Source organism: Balaenoptera physalus, assembly GCF_965194825.1.
Source record: "Balaenoptera physalus genome assembly, chromosome: 15".
Classification (NCBI taxonomy): Eukaryota; Metazoa; Chordata; class Mammalia; order Artiodactyla; family Balaenopteridae; genus Balaenoptera; species Balaenoptera physalus.
This window is the reverse complement of record NC_138894.1, coordinates 75,569,706-75,591,313: the sequence shown is the minus strand read 5'-3', so window position 1 is coordinate 75,591,313 and position 21,608 is coordinate 75,569,706. Positions and strand designations below refer to the sequence as shown.

The following is a 21,608-nucleotide window of genomic DNA, read 5'->3' as shown; positions in this document are numbered from 1 at the left end:
ATTAACCCCTGTGTGCCTCAGCTTCCTACTCTGTAAAATGGAGATAGTTCATCTTCATCACAAGCTTGTTTGGAGATGTGAGATAACTAACGTAGAGCATCTGGTTCATGGCTGAGCTCATAGTATATACTCAGCTAAGTGCGCTCCCTCCTGATTTGCTGAAGAAAAGAAGCAGCCCTCTTTCAGCTTCAAATCCTGAATTTGGGGGAACCAACTCCTCGGGGAATTCAAATATTCTCAGAATCCCTCAAACACAAAGAGATGTCTCTGGCACATCTGACAGGTACTGATGGTATGGGCATTGTTAAAAGCTGGGAGCACTTTTTTGTAAAGCCTGTGTATTGATTCAGTCTCTCTCATTGGCTTTGCTCACTCTCTACAGTTCAGGAGGGGACGGCTACCTGGAGAAGGTGACCACCTTACCGAGTAAGTAACCACCGGTGGCTTGAGGTTGTCCTCTGGGTCCATCTGACCCCCAGGCTTCCTGAAAGTGCCTCTCAGCTAAGAAAGGAGGGAATGACATCTTCCTTATGGACTGTCATTGAAATGAGAGGAGAAGCCTGTGACAGGTGGCTGAAGGGGGTGGAATAAACTCTGCGTTTGGATTCCGGAGACCTGGGTTCGAGCCCTGACCCTTCCGTGTGCTGGCCAGGTGACCTGGGCCAAGTTACCAAACATTCTGAGCCTCAGATCTCCTCAACTGGCCCAGAGAGTGTGGAGATAGTCAAATGGGACAGTGAGTATTTGCTGCACTGTAAATTATAAAAAAAGAAAGAAAGAAAAGAAAAACTGAGAGGCTCTTGTTGTCTTGGCCCAGCCTGTCATCAAGTCATTTGAGGCCCCACCTCCTCTCAGGAGCACACTCTGCCTTCCATCCTAAGCCCTCTGTGTCCTGTGCACCCTTCCCCTTCCAGATATCCTTCGGAAGTTTAACGGAAATCTCACAGGCTATGCGGTGGGCACAGGCAACGCCAGTGACACAAATGCCTTCCTCAATCAGGCTGTTCCTGGAACAAAGGCTAAGTATGTCATTTGGGGAGGGGAGGGGGCCTGTCGGGTAGGGAGTGGGAGGCATGTAGTCCCCTTTAAGGTTGTAATTCTGACCTCTGAGTGCCAGGGGGACATTTATCCATTTGCAGCAATGATTTGAGAAGTTCTGGGCCGCTCTCTTCTGTGGCTGCCCCGTGACCAAGGCCGCAGGGAGGCTGGAGGGCTGGATCTTGGACAGAGGCCATGCTCCTAGAGCCTGAACTCCTGGCCTTGCTTTCCTGTGCAGCATGTTCTAATCATGCAACTAACTGACCCACCTTAGCCAATTTTTAAAACTTACCATGGCATCATGGTACTCTCTACAGCACCTCACAAGTGGCAATTCCCCCAAAAGATCAGGGAGTACCAACCAAATGGATGGGCAAGCCAGAATCTCCAGCCTTAGAGGCTGCTTAGAGGGGCAATAAGTCACGTCCTGTCCCTACTCCTGCTGTGGAGCTACAGGAAGCGCAGCTGAGAAGCCAGAGGCAGCTGGAGCCAACTGCTCCGCCTCCCAGGCCGATCGTCCAAGGAGGCCCCTCACCCTGCCCCTAGAAGCCTCGGCCACCTGGGTCTCCTTGCTCCTGGCCCAGCCTGGGAAGACCCTTCTTAGTGATAGAAACAGCTGGGGACAGATGGACCCACCACCAGGTGCCAGGAGATCACCATTCTGTGGATCCATCTCACACTGTAACAGGGACCTAAACTAGTGAGGAGCTGGGGATGCCTGAGGTCTAGACTTTCCATGAATTCTAAACCCAGGTATCTGTATGGTGTATATTTATTCCCCCACCTCTTTCTAAAAGAAACATGTAGCTAAGTTTACCAAAAATGACACAACATATACATAAGAGAGAAAAATCACAGCCACTGGTGGGGGGAGGAGGGGAAGAAGCAACTGTGTCAGTATGAGCCTTTTTACGATTCTTGTGCCTAAGCATCAAACTCTCAGCTTCCTGGCAGCCAGGGTAAAAAGAGGAAGCATGCCAAAACTTTCCTAGATCTGATTTCAGAATCTACACCAGTCCTCCAAAGGAGATGAACGGTTTCCTAGCATGGAATCCTTAAAGACCCTTGGCATGTGGAGTCCTAGAAAGGAGACCATGCGTAACAAATATAATTGTCAGTACCCTTGACTATTGCTTTAGGACAAACACACGACTGGCTTTGCAAACGGTTATTTGTTGTAAGAACTCTCCAGAAGAGGCAAGTAGCTTCCTGTCCTGAGACTCAGGGTCTCTGCCAGCTCATGGTGGGGGGGAGGGGTTAATGCCATAGAAACCTCTAGTTCAGGCCCTTTAGGATGAAAGGTCTGGGCACTGTTCCTCAACAGGACTGATTCACTCTCCTCCTCAGGGAACTTTCAAGCCAAGTCCAGACTCTGATACAGAAGATGAAAGATGACCATGTGAGTCAGATTTATGGTTACTTTTACATTGCTTTTTCTTTTTTTCTTTTTTTTTCTTTTTGGCTGCGTCGGGTCTTCGTTGCTGCGTGCCCACTTTTTCTAGTTGCGGTGAGCGGGGGCTACTCTTCTTCGCGGTGCATGGGATTCTCATGGCAGTGGCTTCTCTTGTTGCGGAGCACGGGCTCTAGGCGCATGGGCTTCAGTAGTTGTGGCTCGCGGGCTCTAGAGCGCAGGCTCAGTAGTTGTGGCGCAAAGGCTTCGTTGCTCCGCAGCATGTGGGATCTTTCCAGACCAGGGCTCGAACCTGTGTCCTTTGCATTGGCAGGCAGATTCTTAACCACTGTGTCACCAATGAAGCCCTATGGTTATTTTTAAACACTAACTTTCTGACCCACTAAAGGCCCCAAATGGAATTGTCTGCCATGAAACCAGTGAGCCCCCTGTCACTAGAGGCATTCAAGCAGCAGTAGGGCAGCCCCTGTCGAAGGCCCTCTGGAGGAGATTACGTCAGCTGGGGGGAGGTTTGTTGCTGATCACAATGACCTTGAAAATCCCTCCTGATGCTAAGAATCTGTGGTCTATAAACAAACCTCTGAAGTTCTGTCAGCTCTGAGATTCTGATGCTGTTATTTCAAGAGGGCAAGGAAGTTTTAGAGGGTTGAATGGATTTCCTAGAGCTGTGGTGTTTTTGTTTGTTGGAAATCATCAGGCATTTTCCTCCCTCTGTATAGAGAGTAAATTTCCACGAGGACTGGAAGGTCATCACGGTGCTGATTGGAGGCAGTGACTTATGTGACTACTGCACGGATTCGGTAATGCGGGCGGGCCAGACCTACTCATCGCCCTTGATTTGACCTGTAAGCCTTGGAGATCCTATTTGAGAACAGTCCCTAGAATCAACCCTAGGATTGTCCACCTACACCTGTGTGTGTGTGTGTGCACGCACACACACGCAATTCACACACGTGCACACACGTGCACACACACGCTTCTTGCCCCCCGAACCCTCGCGTTTCTGGCTCCACCCCCATGTCCCAGCTGGCGTGAGGCAGCAAGTGGCAGATATACAGTGCTTCTATTCCCGTTTCTTACAACTCCTGAGAATTCAGAAAGAGAAGAAGCAGTAAAGCCCAAGCCTGTGAAAGGGGTACTAGACACATTCTGCTCCTGAGCTAAAGCTCTGGCTGAAGGCTCCAGTCTTCTGTCTGGCCCATCTTCGGCAACAGCGAGTAGCCAACTGTTCATCTCAGATTCTGACATGACGAGCTGGTCATGGTTGGAGGCCAAGGGAGAGTGAGGCCTTGGGTCTGGAGCCGGGTGGGGAGGCTGCCCTCTCCCCCTAACCAGCTCCTCTTCTCCATCCTGTCTCTTCCCAGAATCTGTATTCTGCAGCCAACTTTTATGACCATCTCCGAAATGCCCTGGACATCCTGCACAGAGAGGTGGGTGGCGGGCTCCCACAAGCTGGACACAGCTCAAGCGTGTTGGGGGGAAGAGGGTGAAATGCCCCCTCCCCTGAAGGAGACAGACAAGGACATGGGGGCTCCTGCCCTTTCCAGAGTTCGGGGCTTCCCCCCAAGGAAGCCTCATTCTATTTGGAATCAGCCCCGAGGGTCTCAGGCTTGAAGAAGGGAAGGCAGTCCCCCCACCTCTACCTGGGACATTCCCTGGTGGAGGCAGCTGGGCGGCTCCCAGGCTGGGCACCGCTCTCTGAGTGGCAGGGGGTGTCTACAGTAGGCCCCTCTCTGGTCTCCCCACCCCCTGGCATGGACAAGCCTTTCCAGCTGCCCAGGAGGGGGCGCTCTGACTACCAGATGCCTCTATGGGTTGCCAAGACTCTGGGCCTGCTCAGCAGAGTTAGCCCGGGTCGGGCTGGAAGGAGACAGTCAAGGGCTAATGTCCTGGCAAACGGGGCACCTACCTCACCAAATTGAAAGCTAACGGATTTGGGGCTTCCCTGGTGGCGCAGTGGTTAAGAATCCACCTGCCAGTGCGGAAGACACGGGTTCAAGCCCTGGTCCAGGAAGATCCCACATGCCGCGGAGCAACTAAGCCCATGCGCAACAACTACTGAGCCCACGTGCCACAACTACTGAAGCCCATGCACCTACAGTCCGTGCTCCGCAACAAGAGAAGCCACCACAGTGAGAAGCCCGCGCACCGCAACGAAGAGTAGCCCCCGCTCGCTGCAACTAGAGAAAAGCCCGCATGCAACAACAAGGACCCAACACAGCCAAAAATAAATAAATAAATAGATAAATTTTAAGAAAAGATTAAAAAAAAATAATACCAAAAAAAAAAGAAAGCTAACGGATTTGGGTTCACTCACTGATGGCTGAACGAGCTGAGCCCTCAGCATTTAGACTCGGGTCTGCCATGTTGTCCCACTCCAGGAGGCCCATTCACGCTGTTGCCAATGAGGGTGGCACAGCCTCAAGGGCCCTAGGTGGTCACCTTGGTGTCGACACCTCCCAGAACCCAACTCAGGGACCCCGGAGCCAGATCCCACTTCTTGGGGCCCTAAGGCAGCTTGTGAAAGAAGCCCCTCAGCCCCTCTCTCATCTGAAGCCTCTCCCGTAGGTACCCCGGGCGCTGGTCAACCTCGTGGACTTCATGAGCCCCCGCGTCATGCGGCACGTGTTCCTGGGGAACCCCGACAAGTGCCCGGTGCAGCAGGCCAGGTAGGCGGGCGCTTGCTGGTCTGGCTCACGCGGTGGGGACTCCTCGGGGTCTCTGTGACTTGGTCCGTCCATGTGTGCAAGTCTGTAAAGGGGTCTGTGCCAGGACCACCTCCTTCTGGGAAGTTGGAGCCAGGGCCCCCCGCTTACCAGCCTCAGGGTGCCAGTGAGAACCTCTGGGATACGGGGAAGCCACGGGGAAGAGGTCAGGGCTGGGACAAACGCTAGTTCTCAGAGGCGGTGCAGCCGAGCCTGTGAGAAAAAGCAACATATAGGGATGTGTCCACAGGTGGTGGACGCGTAACGGAAAGCAAGGGAACGGTCCCCAAGATTCACTTACCTTTGTGGGGAAGGAGCGAATTGGGGAAGGACACAGGGAACTTCCAGTTGGGAGTGTTTTGTTTCTTAAGCTGCGTGAGAGGTGCAAGGTGTGTGTTTTATTATTCTTCCTACATTATATATCCATATACTCATTGAACAAATACTTTGTAAATTTTGCTGTGCACCAGGTACTATTCTGAGCGCTCTAGAGATATCTTTTTCAACATTAAGTGTATTTTATGGATGTGAGATAATCCATAACAAAACAAAAGGGGACACAGTGGGGCACTAGTGTGAACTCAGGAGGTGTCTGAGGCATGAGCATCAGGGGCCCCGAAATACCAGCTCCAGTGCCAGAGCATGCACTTGTACTTTATTTCTACACGCTGAACATTGGCTTTTCATTGTCTAAATTCACGTGTTCAGCGTAATTTGCTGCAGGCCCAGGGCCTGTGGTCCAACACTTGTACTCTGTTAACGTGAGCAGGTGCCCGTCCGTGCGCCCTCGGGACTTTGTGCATTCCCGTCAGGCCTGAAACCTGCCCTGAGCAGAGCCTCCTAAGCCAGGGCTCCAGTGAGCGCCTCCCCCGCCCCACGCAGCAGTCTCTGACCGAACCTTCTGCTCTGGGTCCTCCTGCCTCCCCCTCTCTGTGCAGCATTTTGTGTAACTGCGTCCTGACCCTGCGGGAGAGCTCCCAAGAGCTGGCCAGGTTGGAGGCCGTCACCCGAGCCTACCAGGTAAGACCAAGAAGGTCTCTCCTCCCCCTCGATGAGCACGCCAGTCCAGAGCCCCCCGGGGGAGGCACACAGGCAGGGAAAAGCTGTTCAGGATTTGAGGGGTAACATCGCCCTCCGGGCCACTTCCTGGCTGACGTGTCTCAGGCACCCCAGTTGGAGTCATCCCCAAGGAACCCAGGTGGCAGAGTCCTCATGGCTGAGCTGTCCTCGATGGCTCAGCCCTGACACTTGGCCTGAAGAGGGCGGCGGCCCTAGGTGCCCCATAGGACTACCTTTCCCTGCACTGCACCCTGGAGGCCCAGCTGTCCCCCAAACCTCCCACCTCCCCAACAGGCAGGCCACGCACGAATGGGGAGGTTGCAGGTCCCGAGCCTGGGGGCCCTCTGGAGACTCTCCCTAGGTTTTTCTGTTCCTTGCGGGACTTCCTGCCCGGCCCTTCAGAACTCGCGGTCCACTTAAAACCAAAACCAAAAGGTGGCACAACCCATATCCAATACTCGGGAAAGAGATTTACCATCAGGTGTGTCTGTGTTCTCAAGGGAAGAACTGAGTCAGCCCACCTGTTGAGGGAGACAGGGAAAAAGACACTACCCACCCACCCCCACCCCTGCCCCAATGGGCACCTGGAGCCCCAGGGCCCGTGCAGAAGGCACCCATGCGTGTGTCCCCAGAACAGCATGCGTGAGCTGGTGGAGTCAGGTCGCTACGACACGCGGGAGGACTTCTCCGTGGTGCTGCAGCCCTTCTTCTACAACATCCGGCTCCCCATCCTGGCGGTAGGCTCCCTGCCCTCCCTGACAGGGCTGCCAAAGGGAGGAGAAAATTCAAGGCAGAAATGCCAAGTGCTGCCGTGAGAGTGAGAATAAATGGGGCAGACCCGGGCAGATCTCCAGCTGCTGGTCTGGTGGGTACAGCTTCCCCGAACATCAGCGCTGCATTCCCAGAGGCAACCCCACGTGAGATGTTCTCATTACTACTCATCACAGCCTCCATTTTATTGAGCACCTACTATGTGCCAGGCACTGTGCTCACCATGCATCAAATCTTCACAACTGCCTTTTGAGGTGAGTTTTATCATCCCCACATAACAGAGGCTCAGAGACTTGAAGCATCTTCCCTAAAATCATACAGGAAATCAGGGACAGAGGTGAGATTTGAACATGTCCAATTCCAGACTTATTCACTTTCTGCCCCACAGCCAACACTGCAGTTATAACGGAGGGTACCGTTTCCGCCCCTGGCTCTGCTTTCCACTTGACACTTCCACTCTGAGCAGGAGAGCTCTGTGAATGGACCAGGGTGGGGACTCAGTTCTCTGTACCTGGGCCTCCATCCCAAGGGCCTGGCCTACCTGGAAGGAAGCCAGAGGAAGCTTTGGGCACCTAGGCTTTGCCCAGGCCTACCCCAAGGCTTGGCCTCTTCTCCCCACCAAGGTCGCTGGGACCAGCTGGCCAAGGGCTGGGAAGTAGCTTTTCCCAGCTGGTTGACCAAGACTTCCTCAGGGACTAGGATCTCATTCCCTCAACCGTGGCATGGGTTACATACATGTGCCTAAAAATACATATAGCACTTTTTTAATTTAAGGGGAACTGTGGGACCAGAAAGCAGATTAGGGGTTTGGGGTCACTCAAGGCTGTTGATCTGTGGGACTGCTCTGATCTCCCTCTCGAGGTGAGCAGGGCCTTAGGAAGCCACAGGCTGGGAGCACCCTGGGGGGAGGAGAGCATTGAGAGGTCAACCCCAGGGGTCAGGCCCACCAGCTGTGGCCCACTATCCACCCTCTGCACCAACGGGATCTTAAGGACGTCTGTTTCTCTCCTTCAGGATGGGCGCCCGGATGTGTCCTTCTTCGCCCCAGACTGCCTCCATCCAAATCAGAAATTCCACTCCCAGCTCTCCAGAGCCCTTTGGGTCAATATGGTAAAATAAGTGGGATGTCCCTGGTTCTCTGGGGTTCTAGTCTAGAGCAAAGCACCAGGCCCCCTAGAATGGAGCTGGTTCCTGGCCTCCCTTTGCAAGCAAGATACAGAGGAGCAGTGGCCGGCGCATCTGTGGAAGTCTGTATAGAACTGAAAATACGGAGTCCTTACGATTCCAGGATCAACCGCCTCCCCTCTTGCGGGCTTTGAACTGCGGTGCGGGACTCTTTACATGAATGCAAGGCAGAACCCTCACGTTTATTTAATATTTTCTATGTGTCAGCAGCTGTTCTAGGCAGTTTAAGCCATGTTATCTCATTTAAGCTTCTCAACAGCCCTGCAAGAAAAGTCTTAGGAGTTTATGAGGAAGCTGAATCCTACAGAAGCTAAGAAACTTGCCCAGTATCCCACAGCTGGCAACTGGCAGTGCCAGGAGTAGAAGCCAGACCCCCTGAAATCAAATTTTGAGCTTTCCCCACTGCAGGATGCCCTGCCAGGGAATGTTCACTTCAGTGGAAACAAATTAGTACACGCATGTCTCTCTTTTCTTCCTCAATCAGCTTGAACCACTAGGAAAGAAAACGGATACCCTGGACCTGACGGCAGATATACCCCTCCCCTGCCCTGATCAGGTAATGAGGGAGGGCCCGCTGTGCTGCTGTCCAGAAACCCAGAGCTCAAACCCCACCCATCCCCTTCACCCCGCACCACAGCTTCCCCTTTGCCCATCTTGCCCCCTGACTGGGAGCGGATGGACTTCGGAGGATGGAGGGAAGTGGAGGAGAACAGAGAGGGTAGAAGAGGTTACAGAAGCACCTGTGTCTTTGGGAGAGGCAGGTGGCAGAGGAGGCCTGGGCCCAGTAGAGGGAGAGGAGCAGGGTGACAGATGTGGATTCTTGAGAAGCGGCGTTAAGAAGCCGGAAGGTGGCAAGACCACTCATTTCAGCGGCGGCACGTGGGGCAGATGGGAAGGTCTGGCTGCAGGTTGGAGGCCTAGCAAGAAGCCAGCTGGGCTCAGAGGCTGTGGTTAGTGGTCGTCGAGCCTGGATGGGGAATGTCCGGCAGGGAAAGGGTCAGAGAGGAGAGCCCTGGAGCTGGGTGGGGGAGGGACAAGCAGGCCCGGCCTTGCCATGACTGGGGTGAGGCTGGCTGGGCTCCTTTTAAGGAGGAAGATCTAAGTGGTTGTTAAACCTGATTTCAGGCCCAGGGGTGGGGCAGGTTCACGTGCCCATTGCCTTCAGCTCCCTCTTCTAGCCCCTGCCTTATGGCTCTTTAACCAAATAAGGCTGAGGCCAGAGAGCCCTCAGAGGCAATAAAAGCAGGAGAGGCTGACCCAGTCTGGGAGGCTGGGTTTCCCACCTGGGTTGGGGTGCTTCGCCCTCTCGCACCCCCCCAACTGAGCAGGGAGAGGACCTGCAGCTCCCCCGTGTGTCTGCCGGGGCTCCAGAGACAGTGGGCAGCACTGCCTGGTATACCCCTCTCTGTCTGCTGCCTTCCCCACCGCAGTCTCAGGCCCAGGCTCAGCCTTGTGTACCATCAGCTTCATCAGGAGGGTGGGAAGAAGGGATGCAGGAGTGAAGGCGGTGGTAGCAGAGGGCTCAGATGCTGGGTCCAGGGCTTGGAGCAAAGGAGACGGTCAAAGGATGTAATAATCAGTGCAATGTGGGCAAGGTCCTAGAGGGCCCTTCTGTGCCAGGTGTAAACCCTTTAATTGCTAGATCCATGTACAGTGAGTTCTAGGGGAGGGGCCAGGCAATCTGGGTAGTGGGGGCATTCGGGGAGCAGAGCAGTGGCTGTAAGCCATACGGGGGTAAGTATTTCAATATTTTAACAACCCATATGGCCGTACTGAACATCAGCCATGGAAAACCCTCTCCAATCTGCCAATTCCCCTTCCATTAAATAGTAAAAGTAATAACAACCCATTCCAGGGAGCCGTCATTTGCTCTCCTCCTCACAAATATCTGTTAAGTACCAGGTTGGAGCCTAGACACTGGGGCAGGTAGAGCCCTGTCACCATAGGCTTCAAAGTCCCAGACCAGGCAAGGAGCCCCAAAAGGCTGCTGCTTCACCCAGAATCTCAAGCCACATTGGGCTCCGCTCCTCCTCCTGGACAGAACCTGACTGAGCCATTGGTGAGCGGAGGAGAGCAAATCCAGCCTCCTGGAACCGTAGAAGCCCAGCCTGGGAGAAGCGGTTGCCAGGCAACCCCAGAGCACATTCCAAAAGGATCCATCTGTTGGCCAGCCCAACTTCACCGTACCAGGCAACGTAGAATTCTGCATTCCTCAGGTCCCATCTGCTCCCTCCCATGTGCCTTGGAGCTATATAAAAGTCCACCAGCAACTCAGTGTGAGCTGACAGGGGCCAGGCAGCACATATTTTAATCCTAGCTGAGTCTAAACATAGAGGCAACAGGGAGGACCCAGCAGGGAGGAGGGGGCAGGGACGGACGCAAGCGTTGGGGAGCTCTCTCAGCTTCCTGCCTGCTCCTCCCCCAGCCCCAGTCAACTGCAAGTGCATTCTGCCCAGCCAGGTCGGGCACTTAACAGTATTCCGTGGATTTCTGTTAGATTTCAAGGTTGGACACAGGATTTTATGGCCAACTTTTGATCAGTTGCTCTGTGGGCTGTGACTGTTGTCCCCTTCCTGCCTTCACGGCCTCTGCCCACTCCTTCCCTAACCCAGGGCAGCTGGCTGTGGCTCCTCCTCAAGCTTTGAAGAAATCAGCCAAAGATGAGCAGAGTCCTTTTTCAGCTCTTATTTTTCTTGCCCTCTCTAGAAGCGTTTGTCAGAGTTAGCTGCCTCCTCCGTGAATTTATTCCTCCTTGCATTTGCGGATGTAAAACCACCTTGATTGTTCTGTCTTTCTGCCCCCTCTCATCTCTTTTAATGACCCTCCTTCCTTTCTCCCAGCATTGAAAATGTGGACATTCTCCAACTTCCATGTCTCAGCCCTATTCTCTTTTCTCTTTCTTTAGGTCCCCTCACTCTGAGATCTGTCCATTTCCAGGGTTTCCCGTTAAATTTCTTTGCCTAGGATCCCCCAACCTGTGTCGTCATTTCTTACTGTTTTCCCCAAACTTGAGCTCTATTTCTAACCCTTAAGAGATCTTTCCCCCTTGGTTGCCCTCTATGGTGTAAGCTTACCCAGAAGGCAGATTAAATATATGATCAGGGTACCCACAAAATGGGGGAACCAGGGGGAAACACGGAGAGACAAACTGAAATAATTTCAAGTGATATTTCATCCAGTCTTTCATCTTGATAAAAAGCTGAGGTTTGTTGGATTCCCTTATACTTACTTTATTGTTTAGCAGTGTTTCTATTTTGAATTACATATGGGGTCTATTATCTTTTGAATGCTTTGGACTTCTAAATCTCCCATTCCTGCCCTGACCTCCTCATCATCTCAAACTCAACATATTCATTCAAAAAATAATGTTTGAGTAACAACGTCAAAATAGGAATGAAATAGTTGTCTTCCCAAACTCTCTGATCCTTAGGACTTCCTATTTCTGTCCATATTGTTGTGGCTGTCAGAGCTCTGCAGGTGTGAAACGTCAGGCACGCTATCTGATAGGATTCTTCCTAGTGCTTTTCCCGCTGGCACCCTTTCCGTTCCCACTGCCACCACCCCAGTTCAGGTCCTCATCCCTTTGTGTGTTAAAGGTCACCTGATGCTTCCCATCATAAAGCAACAGAGAATTTTATAACCTTAGGATCTCAGTGCAGAGGGCCTTGGAGTCCTGTTGAGGCAATCTCTCATATAATAATTGAATTATTCTACCACATCCCTCCCAAGGCAACTAGAGGCTATGGCCTCTGCTTAAACTTCCACACTCTCAAGGCAGTGCTTTTCTAACAGCCAAGTGGCTACCTGTTAACAAGTTGTAAAATCAGCCTAGTAGGTCGTGTTTGGGATGGGATGATGGTATGGGATAGGATGGGAGGATGGGATGGGGTGGGAGGATGGGATAATAATATGGGAGGATGGGATGGGATGGGACAGAAATGTCAGAAGGTGTTCCATGTACTGCTGTTATGTCCTCCTCTCTTCTACCACTACCACCCTCCCCTGGGTCTTCTCCTCAGTTTCCTCAACTATTTATCGCAGACAAGTGTTCCAAACCCTGCCTCATGTAGTAGGTATGTCTTCTTGGAACGTGGCCCCCCCCTTAAGTTGGTGCCCGGCCCTGACAGTACACACCTGGTTTGGTTCGAGCAGCACAGAACAGAAGAAGACCAGCTCTCCTTCACGGAACTTTACACCTAGTAACACTGCCAAGATGAACATGACCTTTTCCCGAAGCCGCTGACTCACGTTGCTGACTCACGTCAGGTGGCTGTCCGGGCTGTGCCCACCGGCAGGCCACACCATCTTTGCGCAGCTCTAGCTAGGAGACCACTTCCTTGTGCTGGCCTTCAATACGCTCAGCTTTCTACTTACTGGTGTTATCAACCTAGCCTAGGAGAGCCAGCAGGCTAAATGGACTCCCTCTTCCCTCTGCTCAGCTCCAGGCCTTTAACCCAGTCTGACTCATGCACACACAGTGCAGTCAACGGTGACTAAAACAGGCCCAGGGCACCCAGGCCGCCTGTCCGCCACTGTCCTGGACCTGTTCTCATTGTTCCTGTTCTGGCCTCACTCCCCACCGCATTCCAGTGTCTCCCTGACGCCTTAGTTCAGTCTCCCCTCTCTGGCCCCTCCCTCTACCATTGGATCATGTGATAAAATAGACTCTCCAGTTTGATTTTAAGCATGTCTGGAAGGGCAGGGGGCGTCTTTGCCCTCCGGTTCTTCCTGTGGTAGCCACTCTGAGACTAGCTCCAGCCCCCGGGCCCTGTGCCCAATTGGGGCTCCCGTGAAGTGGGGAGAGAACGATAGCGAGTGACCCCGCTCCCAGTGAGTCTCGTCTTTGAGGACCACACATCCGCAGCTCTTGCAACCGTTCCTCAGCAATTACTGCACTTACTGGACACACTATCCTCTGATGCTTCGCTGCCTGATGCGTCTCATGTTCTCTGCCTGACTGGGTTGTAAGCCTCTGTATCCTCCCCTCATTCTGGCACCTAGAACAGAGCTCTGAACACATGGGGCTCTACAAAGGTGGGTCATTTATTTATAGGATGCTCCCAGAGTGCCCTCGTCTGATGGTGAAGCTCAGGGGACACTGAATAGCTTTGGCCAGAGACAAGCCTCGTTAGCCGGGGCGACGTGCCATCGTAAGCTCCGTCTCCTTGCAGTTTTGCAGATGGTCCAGGGCACACGTCCTGCCCTTGGCCCTGAGTGCTCCTCTGAATCGTGTTTCAGCTAGGAATGCCGAGACTCAGAGGTTAGGAGAGACGTGCACTGCCCAGGGAGCCAAGGTCTGTGCTGAGGGCTAGGGCTTTTATGTGCATAGATTTCATCCTCCAAGGTGACTGCTGAGACCTTCTCTTCCTCATCCCTCTGTCTGACCAGCAGGGGCTTTCTCGGACCTGATCCCCGTGATCAGGAGGAATTCCCCGTGAGGAATGGAAGGAGGCCATTGCTGGTCAGCAGGCTTGACGGGTCGGGCCCAGCTCTGCACTCACTGCCTGCTCTCCACCTGGAGCAGGTCCCTCCTCCACTCTGCCCCTCAGTTGCGCCTCATCTGTAAAGCGGGGGCATTCAGGGGTTGCAAACTCAGATGCAGTGCCAGGCAGGAACACGATTGTGTGGGTGGGATCAGGTCTGGGACAAGAGGAGGTGGTAGGGCCAGAACTGAAGGGCACACACCTCTTCTGGAAGCATTCAGAGTCGTGGTCTTCTCTCCTCTCCCTTCTCTTCCTCCTCTTCCTTTCTAAGCACCTTTCAGGCCAAAATAGAGCAGATGGGCAGTCAGCTTTCAACCCCTGGTTCGGATCTCCAATGACCTGTTCTCCAACATTCCGGTTCTTCCTACTTACTCCCATGTTATTCCCAAATTTTCAGACCATGGCCCTTCTACCCCACTCAGCACGTCTTGTGAAGGTGTTGACAGCCCTGGGCTGTTTGGCCTGATCTCTGGCTTATGAACTTCTTATTGCTTCACTGTCATTTTCACATTTTCTCATTACCTGCTTTCCCCCATTTCTCCTTTGTCTACTTCCTTCTTCGACTAACTTATCACCCACAACTGAATAGACCTGGATTCTTGACTGGGCATGTGTGAAACTGATTGTGAAATAAATAGGCGAGCAGGGAATGAAGAGGCTGTTTCACAAGAAAAAAACACAACCAGAGTATGTGAAGCCAACCTGAAGGGGTAAGATACATCAGTCAAAGGAGGCAAAATAATAATAATAGCAACAGACATTAAAATACATTGATGATCATAACACTTTTTGGTGAAGAGAAAAGTGCTATAATGTGAATCTCTTGCCAGAGAAATGACAAAGGAAAGAAAATCGTTCTGAGGATTAGGGAGATGTTCAATTGTCAGGGTGAAAACAAAAGCGCAGAACCCTGAATAGAACATGTATGGAACCCTTTTTAGGCATTTTATTGTGCATCCCTTGTCAAAGCTGTTCTGTAAAACCCTCTAGGGAATGAATGAAATTATGTTTGTACGGTTCTTTCTATTTAAATGCAGAAGATCATGTTAAATAAATCTACAGGACAGGATTGTTAGTACTTAATGTTTCCTAAGCAATCTTCCAGGCTGTCAGATAACCTCTCCCTGTGGTTTCTTTTCTCTCTTAGGATGAACCCTTCCTGAGAACTCCCCGGAATAGTAACTACACATACCCCACCAAGCCATCCATTGAGGTAACCGCTGACGCACGTCTGCCTCTCTCAGGGACAAACCATTTCCACCCCCCGGCGACTTGGGGCGTGGTGTGGGTTTCAGAGAATTAGCTTAAGCAGAAACGTACCCCTCTTACATACTGGAAATTGGAATGTGAAGAAAAGGCTCCTGAACCACAAAGTCCCAGGATTGTCCTAACATGTTCTCAAGTGTTTACCTGATGTCAGCAACCAACTAGAGGAAGTGCCTATGGATCAGTTTTCTTTAACCTTTGCACAAACATCATTTCTGATCAGGCAGCTCAGCCTTTCAAGAAGAGATGACGGGGAGGCGGTGGGTATGATGCACTGTCAATTTCCTGTAGTTGAGTGGGAAGAACCTCATTTCCGGGGGCTGGGCCCAACAGGAAGCTGACGCATAGGCAGGTGGGTCTCCAGGGCTTGTTTGGTTCAAGTCAATCATTCTAGCTCTGAGGATTCAGGGCCCATGGCTTTAGGGACAGCTACTGCAAAGATGGCCTGAAGGATCCTGAACCACACCAGGCCTTGCAGGACTGGCCTGGTCCAGACCACGTGTGTCGGCCACCAGATCGAGGGATCAACCACCAGTGTCGGATGAGCACCTATGGTTTGTCCAGTCTTGTGTGAGGGGCCGGAGGGCGTTCAGAGAAGTGTCCGCGTGGTCCTGCCCTCAGGAGTTAGAGGTCATTCCAGACTGGGCGCCTACTAGGTGGCAGACACTGATTTCAGGAAGATAGAGCAGTGGACCGGACAGATGGGTCGCACCCCTCGTGGAGCTTACAGTCTACCGGAGGAGGCATCCAGTAGACAGCTAAGCACAATCTTTTCAGATAGTGAAGACAGCTCTGAGGAAAGTGATGCAGGAAAGTGAGATGGGGCAGGGAGGGTGGCACGTTCTGATGGGCTGGGCAGACCACGTCAGGCCTCTCTGAGGAGGAGAGATTCGAGCTGGGCTGTGTATGATGAAAAGACGCCGGCTATCTGGAGAGCCAGAGCCAGAGTCCCCGGCAGGACCAGGGAGTGCAAAGGCTCAGAAGTGGGGCTGAGTTGGGTGTATTTGATGAGAGAAAGAAGTCAGTGTGGCTGTGGGCATGTGAATGAGGTAGAGGGTAGGTCATGAGACCAGAGGGGTGATTGAGGGACCGATCACACAGAATCTGAATCCCTAAGAAAGAAGGTTGGACTTCAGGTGGAGTGCTGTGGGAAACTGTCAGAGGTTCTAGGAGCAGGTGATGTAATCTATTTCACCTTTTTAAAGACTCCCTGACTAGCGTGGAAAATGGATTCGGGAGCAGCAGGAGTGATTGAGGAAAGACCTTTTATAAGCCAGCTGAAGCACTGAGACTAACTTACCTGAAATTATTGAAGAACCGTTAGATGCTAAGCGCTGGGATACAAGCCCTGTGGTAATGCCACCGTCCAGCCTCTCTGAATTCTCTCAGGCTCATGTTAGCCCAACAGAAGCTTGTCCCAGGCCAACCACTGACAAAATCCATTAGAACTGAAATGTCAGCTACATCTTGTCAGTTGGGCATTGATTGATTTATCTAACATGCCTATATTTATTGGATACCTAAATGGCACAGGCACTGTGCAAAGTGCTGGGTATACACTGGTGAACACAGTGGTTCTGGTTCTGTCCTCTTGGATCTGAGTCTCATGTGTCTTTGCTTCTGTTGTTGGAAGAGTTAAAAACCCAGGCCTAGAAAGTGGTGGGATTTGTTTCTCTTTTTCAAATACCTTGCTATTTAAATTAGCCACAGACAGGCAACACCAACATTACTTGAGAACTTGTTAGAAATGCAGAGTCTTAGGCAGCACCCCAGTCCTGCTGTCTCAGGATCTGCATTTAACAAGACCCGCAGGGGATCCGGGTGCGCTGGCGTAGGGTGCCAAGTACAGTTCTTCCCTTGGGACAGACGAGAGCACTCCAGTTCCAACCTGGGTCTGTTCATCTGCATGGGATGGGCTTGTCTCTGGCTCACCAGTTCTCTGAGATGTTTCTAAAGTGCTCACGGCTATAGAATTTTTTTAAATTGCATCTTCCCCGGATATTTGTCATCTGCACACAAACGTGTTCTTGATTTCAGTAGAACTCCCACACAGAAGAAGGACTCCATCCGGGTGATGAATTGAGCAGTTCCTTGGAATAAACTAAATTACATCAGATTAAGCAACTAATATTTAAAGGAAGTTTCATTTTTGCTCCCTTGTGAGAGGAGTGTTTTAACAAGGCATGTCTTCCTCATCATCTGACCAAATGAAAGAGACAAGCTTCCAAAGCCTTTGGCAACCACACGCCTAGAGAATCAGTCAACCGGAGAGCACCTGTGTGTGGAGCCCTACTGTGCACTCAGCCCTACTGGGCTTGTCCCTCAGGCCCCTCTGGGCACGTGCAAGCGTGGGCACTAGGGAAGGGACTCTATCTCTCCCCCAACTTCTGCGCCCTCTGCTTCCCTCCCCATCCCCTCCTCCAGCGCCTGGCAAGTGTGCCTTATATTCCAGAGACAAGAGAATTGGACTGAAGGTATCCAGGTTATAGATGTTAATTTATATACATACAAGGAATTGGTTGGCTATTAAGTTAAATACGCCAAAAGAAATGATATGCACATATTCAGAAATGATATGCAGAAACCAGAAACTTTGCAATTGTAAAAATTTCACGTTACTGTCCTAAATATATTGTAATTATTGTTTTGGTCCTAGCACTATAATTAGTGTCCATTAGTTTCATGTTAAACGACACCACCAAAACCCACATGGAACCTCTTATTAGGCATCCAAGTCTGTGTTCCTTTGGGAGACCACCTGTTGCACATCTTCACTGTTTTCTCCCCTGCTTTGGATGACTGTGGGCTCCATTTAAGGGTGTAGATAAGTTGAGGTGGGAAAGAGTGTGGGTGTGCATGAGTGTGTCCACACATCATGTGTTTTGTGCATGGCGGGTGGGGAGAGACCTATTTTCTCCTCTCTGATTCCCCTCTCACTCCATCCACAACTCACAGCTCTAGCCTCACACAATCCCCTACAGTAACATAACTCCAGCCTCCACCAAGAATTCCTTAGCTAGTTCTTCCTGGGCTGAAGCTAACCTTCCTGCACAGTGAGTGTCGGGCGTTGTGTCTTTCCTCCTGTTGATTTAGAACTGGGGCAGTGACTTCCTGTGTGAGGAGTGGAATCCTTCCAACAGTGTCCCCACGTCAGGTGAGTATACACATCATCAAGGGCCTTCAGTCAAGGGCCTGGCTAAGTGTCAGGTTGTTGGGAGAACCTACAAACACACCTTGGAGCCTTGAGCAGGTCTTGCTGATTCCCATGCAGTGCAGACCTTGATCCCGGGTAGCCCATGACAAGCTAGGCTGCAGCGCTGCTGGGCTCCCAGGCTCTCCACAGACCACACTTCTCCTCTCGGCTTAGTCCCAATGGCAGCCTTTCAGACCTCCCTGCCCAGTGAGGTAGGTATAGTCAGGGATTGGGGTCCTCTCTCCCTGTGCTCATGACCCACCCGCCCCCCCACCCAGCTGGAACTTTCCTGGACCACTCCAGTGTGAATTGGGCTCCTCTCAGGATCGATAAGAGCCATCAAGCCCCATTACCTTCAGTGCCTTACTTGCTCTGAATAGATGGGAAATACAAATTTTCTAAAGCCTTAGGCTGGAAATAAGTTTAATGGGAACCTGTGGGATAAGAACAGAATCTCAGACTCCTAGTCAAGTTAATAGTTTCAGAGGAAGACCTCCACTGACCATCCATCTTTCTTCCTGTCTCCCTAGTCCATGAGCTCCGACCAGCGGACATCAAAGCGGTGGCTGCCCTGGGTGACTCGCTGACTGTGAGTGCTGAGCCGGGCCGGGCCCTGGGCGGAATCAGCTCTTCCTCCACGTCAGCTCTGTGTGCAGCACTTAGCTGAGAACATACCTGTGTCCAGCAATGAAACATAGCCAGGCAGCCACAAAACACCACCAGGCAATCTAGAATGCCCTCCCCTCCACCCTTCCACAGCCCGGCTCAAATACCACCTCTTCCACGGGGCCTCCCCTCCATCCCCTGCTAGAAGCCGTCCATCCCCCTTCCCCACTGTTCCCAAGCATTTCATCTGCGTGCATTAAGGCAGCGGTCCCCAACCTTTCTGGCACCAGGGACAGGTTTCGTGGAAGACAGTTTTTCCACGGACGGGGGAGCGGGGCAGGGGATGGGTTCAGGTGGTAATGTGAGCGATGAGTAGCGGTGGGGAATCGCAGACGAAGCTTCGCTCGCTTGCCCACCGCTCACGTCCTGCTGTGCGGCCCAGCTCCTAACAGGCTTCGGACCAGTACTGGTCCGAGGCCCGGGGGTTGGGGACCCCTGTGTTAAGGTACTTATCCAAGTCTGCCTGCCTTTACCAGGGAACTCATCTCCTTCACCCAGACTCCTAGGGTGGTGGGTCTTACCCACACACTGCCCAGCACCCACTCACCCCATTTAAAGATGTGTTCTTGGGGGCAGAGGGGGCCCAATACCTGCACATAGCACAGTTTCACTAAAGGAATTGTATTGGACAACTATTTAGCTATTGTCTGTGTGTGAGACACTCTGCTAGCAATTCAGAGGGATAATAAGTATGAGATGTAGTCTTAACCCTCTAGAAACTTGTCCAGCTGGGGAAATAAAAAAAACTTACACAGAAGGAGGTACGTAATCATATAGGGGACAAACAGGACTTGTGAAATCAGGTATTCATTTCAGTGAAGAAAAACTTCTCCATATGTGTGTGAGTGTGTTTTAATTTTGCTATGAACATGGGGAAAGCTGTGGAAGGAAGGATACACACCAGGCTCTTAACCATTAATTGATCCTGGTAGTGTGTATATGAGGGTAGGGGGTGAGGAGGGGATGTAGAACCTGTAGCAGGAGGCAAGATTATTAAAGTAGGGGTAAATTATTAATTAAATCATCTTTGTATCATTTCACTGGTTATAGTGAATGTATATTACTTTTGTAATTTTCAAAGAGGAATAGTCTCTTTTTTTAAGATAGGGGCTTTAGAAAGCAACTATACTCCAATAAAAATTAATTTAAAAAATAGGGCCTTTAGAAAAAGCGTTATGGAGGAGGCAGAAATTGACAAAGGTGTTAGAGAATGAACTGGAGACTTCATGGCTGGAAAGGAGGAACTTTAGCATTCCCAGAAAGGATGGAGTGGCTGGTAGTAGGCCGGTCCAAGCCCCTCATGCTTCAGATCAACTTGTTTAGACCTGAAGGTTTGTGTGGACAGGAAAGGAGGGGGTGAACAAGGAAAGGAAAGTGGAAACCAGGTCATGGTGAGCTCAGAATGTTGGTGAAGGGGTTTGGCTCTGACCCTGTGAGTAAGAGAGACCCGCTGAAAGGTCAGAGTCAGGGGGAGGTGTGGAGGAACAGGTCTGCTTGGCAGAGCAGGTGAGATGGGAAGAGACACTGGAGACCGTGGGGTCAGGTGTAGGCCAGAGCTGTCCATGGGGAGGAGATGAGAGTCTCACCTGGAAATATGGCAAAGGGAACACGAAGAAAGGGAAGGAAGCCAGAGAGGTTGGGGAGGAAGAATCTTGCTTCTTCCACAACTTGATTACCGGTTGCGTGTGGAAGACTGGGAAGTCAGGATGACTCCGAGATTAAGTGGCCTGGGGAAAAGCTGGTACCACTTCCAGAAAAGGTAAATCCAGGTCCCAGCTGCTACACCAGGGCAAGAGGGCCCCTCCCCAGTGCCCCCAGCCTGCACCTGACCTAGCCCAGCTCTAGAGCCTTCTCTTTGCCTTTCAGACAGCGGTGGGAGCCCGACCCAGCAACTCCAGTGACCTCCCCACATCCTGGAGGGGACTCTCGTGGAGGTGAGGGTGCTGTCCACTCACCTCTGTTGATGACGCCCCCACAGGATCGTGAGTGGCGTGTTTCCCGGTCACCCCTCCAGAGATGAGGCCGGGTACTCGGGCCTGGTGCTGGGATGCAAGGCGACGCCCTGATGCTTCTGTTATTCCTAAGGGGGATGGGAATCCTGCCCCAGGGCAGACTCTCTGGTTCTGACTCAGAAATATGATGGCCTGTGATTTTAACAAATGTGCTTTCTCTTCCCCAGCATTGGAGGGGACGGCGACTTGGGGACCCACACCACACTGCCCAGTAAGTAGCAACACGGAGAGGCACCATCACGGGGCCATAACAACCCCTCGCTGAGGCCAGGGCCCTCCCCCTGAGCGAGGGAAGAGAAGGTTGTCTGTAAGGAGAGAAGTCAGCCTGCCCTGGAAAGACCCAGAAGCGTCCTGCCCACACCTGTGCCCCAAAACTGCACGTCCATCTCCCTCTCACCTGTGCTCTCTGCCCCTTCCCTCTTCAAAGACATTTTGAAGAAGTTCAACCCCAAAATCTTCGGCTTCTCCACCGGCACCCGGGAGGAGACGGCCGGGCTGAATGCAGCAGTGGAAGGGGCCAGAGCTCGGTGAGTAGACGTGGGTACCGGAGGGACAGAGGCGGGCAAGGCTGAGAGATCGGGGATGAGAGAAGGGTGGTGTCTGGGAGCCGGGCCCACAGACGGGCAGTAAGAGCCGTGGTGCACGGAGCACTTCTGCTGCCCGGCCCTGAGCTACCCCCTCACGTGGATTATCTCCTGTAATCCTTACACCCCTCAAGATGGGTACTAGCGTGAGGACACAGAGGCTTAGACCGTTTCCTGAATGGCGCAAGGTTATCAGAGCGAGTGACCAGAGGAGCCAGGATCAGACCAGGCTGAA

General features: G+C 52.0%; 1 protein-coding gene across 1 annotated transcript in view; it reads left to right on the top strand.

Moving 5' to 3' along the window:
* The window catches only part of PLB1 (phospholipase B1), a 128,476-nt gene that overhangs the window by 88,636 nt on the left and 18,232 nt on the right, over positions 1–21,608 (top strand). The window contains exons 35-50 of the mRNA XM_082426134.1: positions 383–426; positions 915–1,023; positions 2,386–2,437; positions 3,169–3,249; positions 3,814–3,879; positions 5,018–5,118; positions 6,093–6,174; positions 6,846–6,950; positions 7,999–8,094; positions 8,654–8,725; positions 14,800–14,865; positions 18,012–18,072; positions 18,642–18,700; positions 20,644–20,711; positions 20,957–21,000; positions 21,217–21,316. Coding sequence (XP_082282260.1) covers positions 383–426; positions 915–1,023; positions 2,386–2,437; positions 3,169–3,249; positions 3,814–3,879; positions 5,018–5,118; positions 6,093–6,174; positions 6,846–6,950; positions 7,999–8,094; positions 8,654–8,725; positions 14,800–14,865; positions 18,012–18,072; positions 18,642–18,700; positions 20,644–20,711; positions 20,957–21,000; positions 21,217–21,316 — 1,206 coding nt within the window. The remainder of the gene's footprint in view (positions 1–382; positions 427–914; positions 1,024–2,385; positions 2,438–3,168; positions 3,250–3,813; positions 3,880–5,017; positions 5,119–6,092; positions 6,175–6,845; positions 6,951–7,998; positions 8,095–8,653; positions 8,726–14,799; positions 14,866–18,011; positions 18,073–18,641; positions 18,701–20,643; positions 20,712–20,956; positions 21,001–21,216; positions 21,317–21,608) is intronic.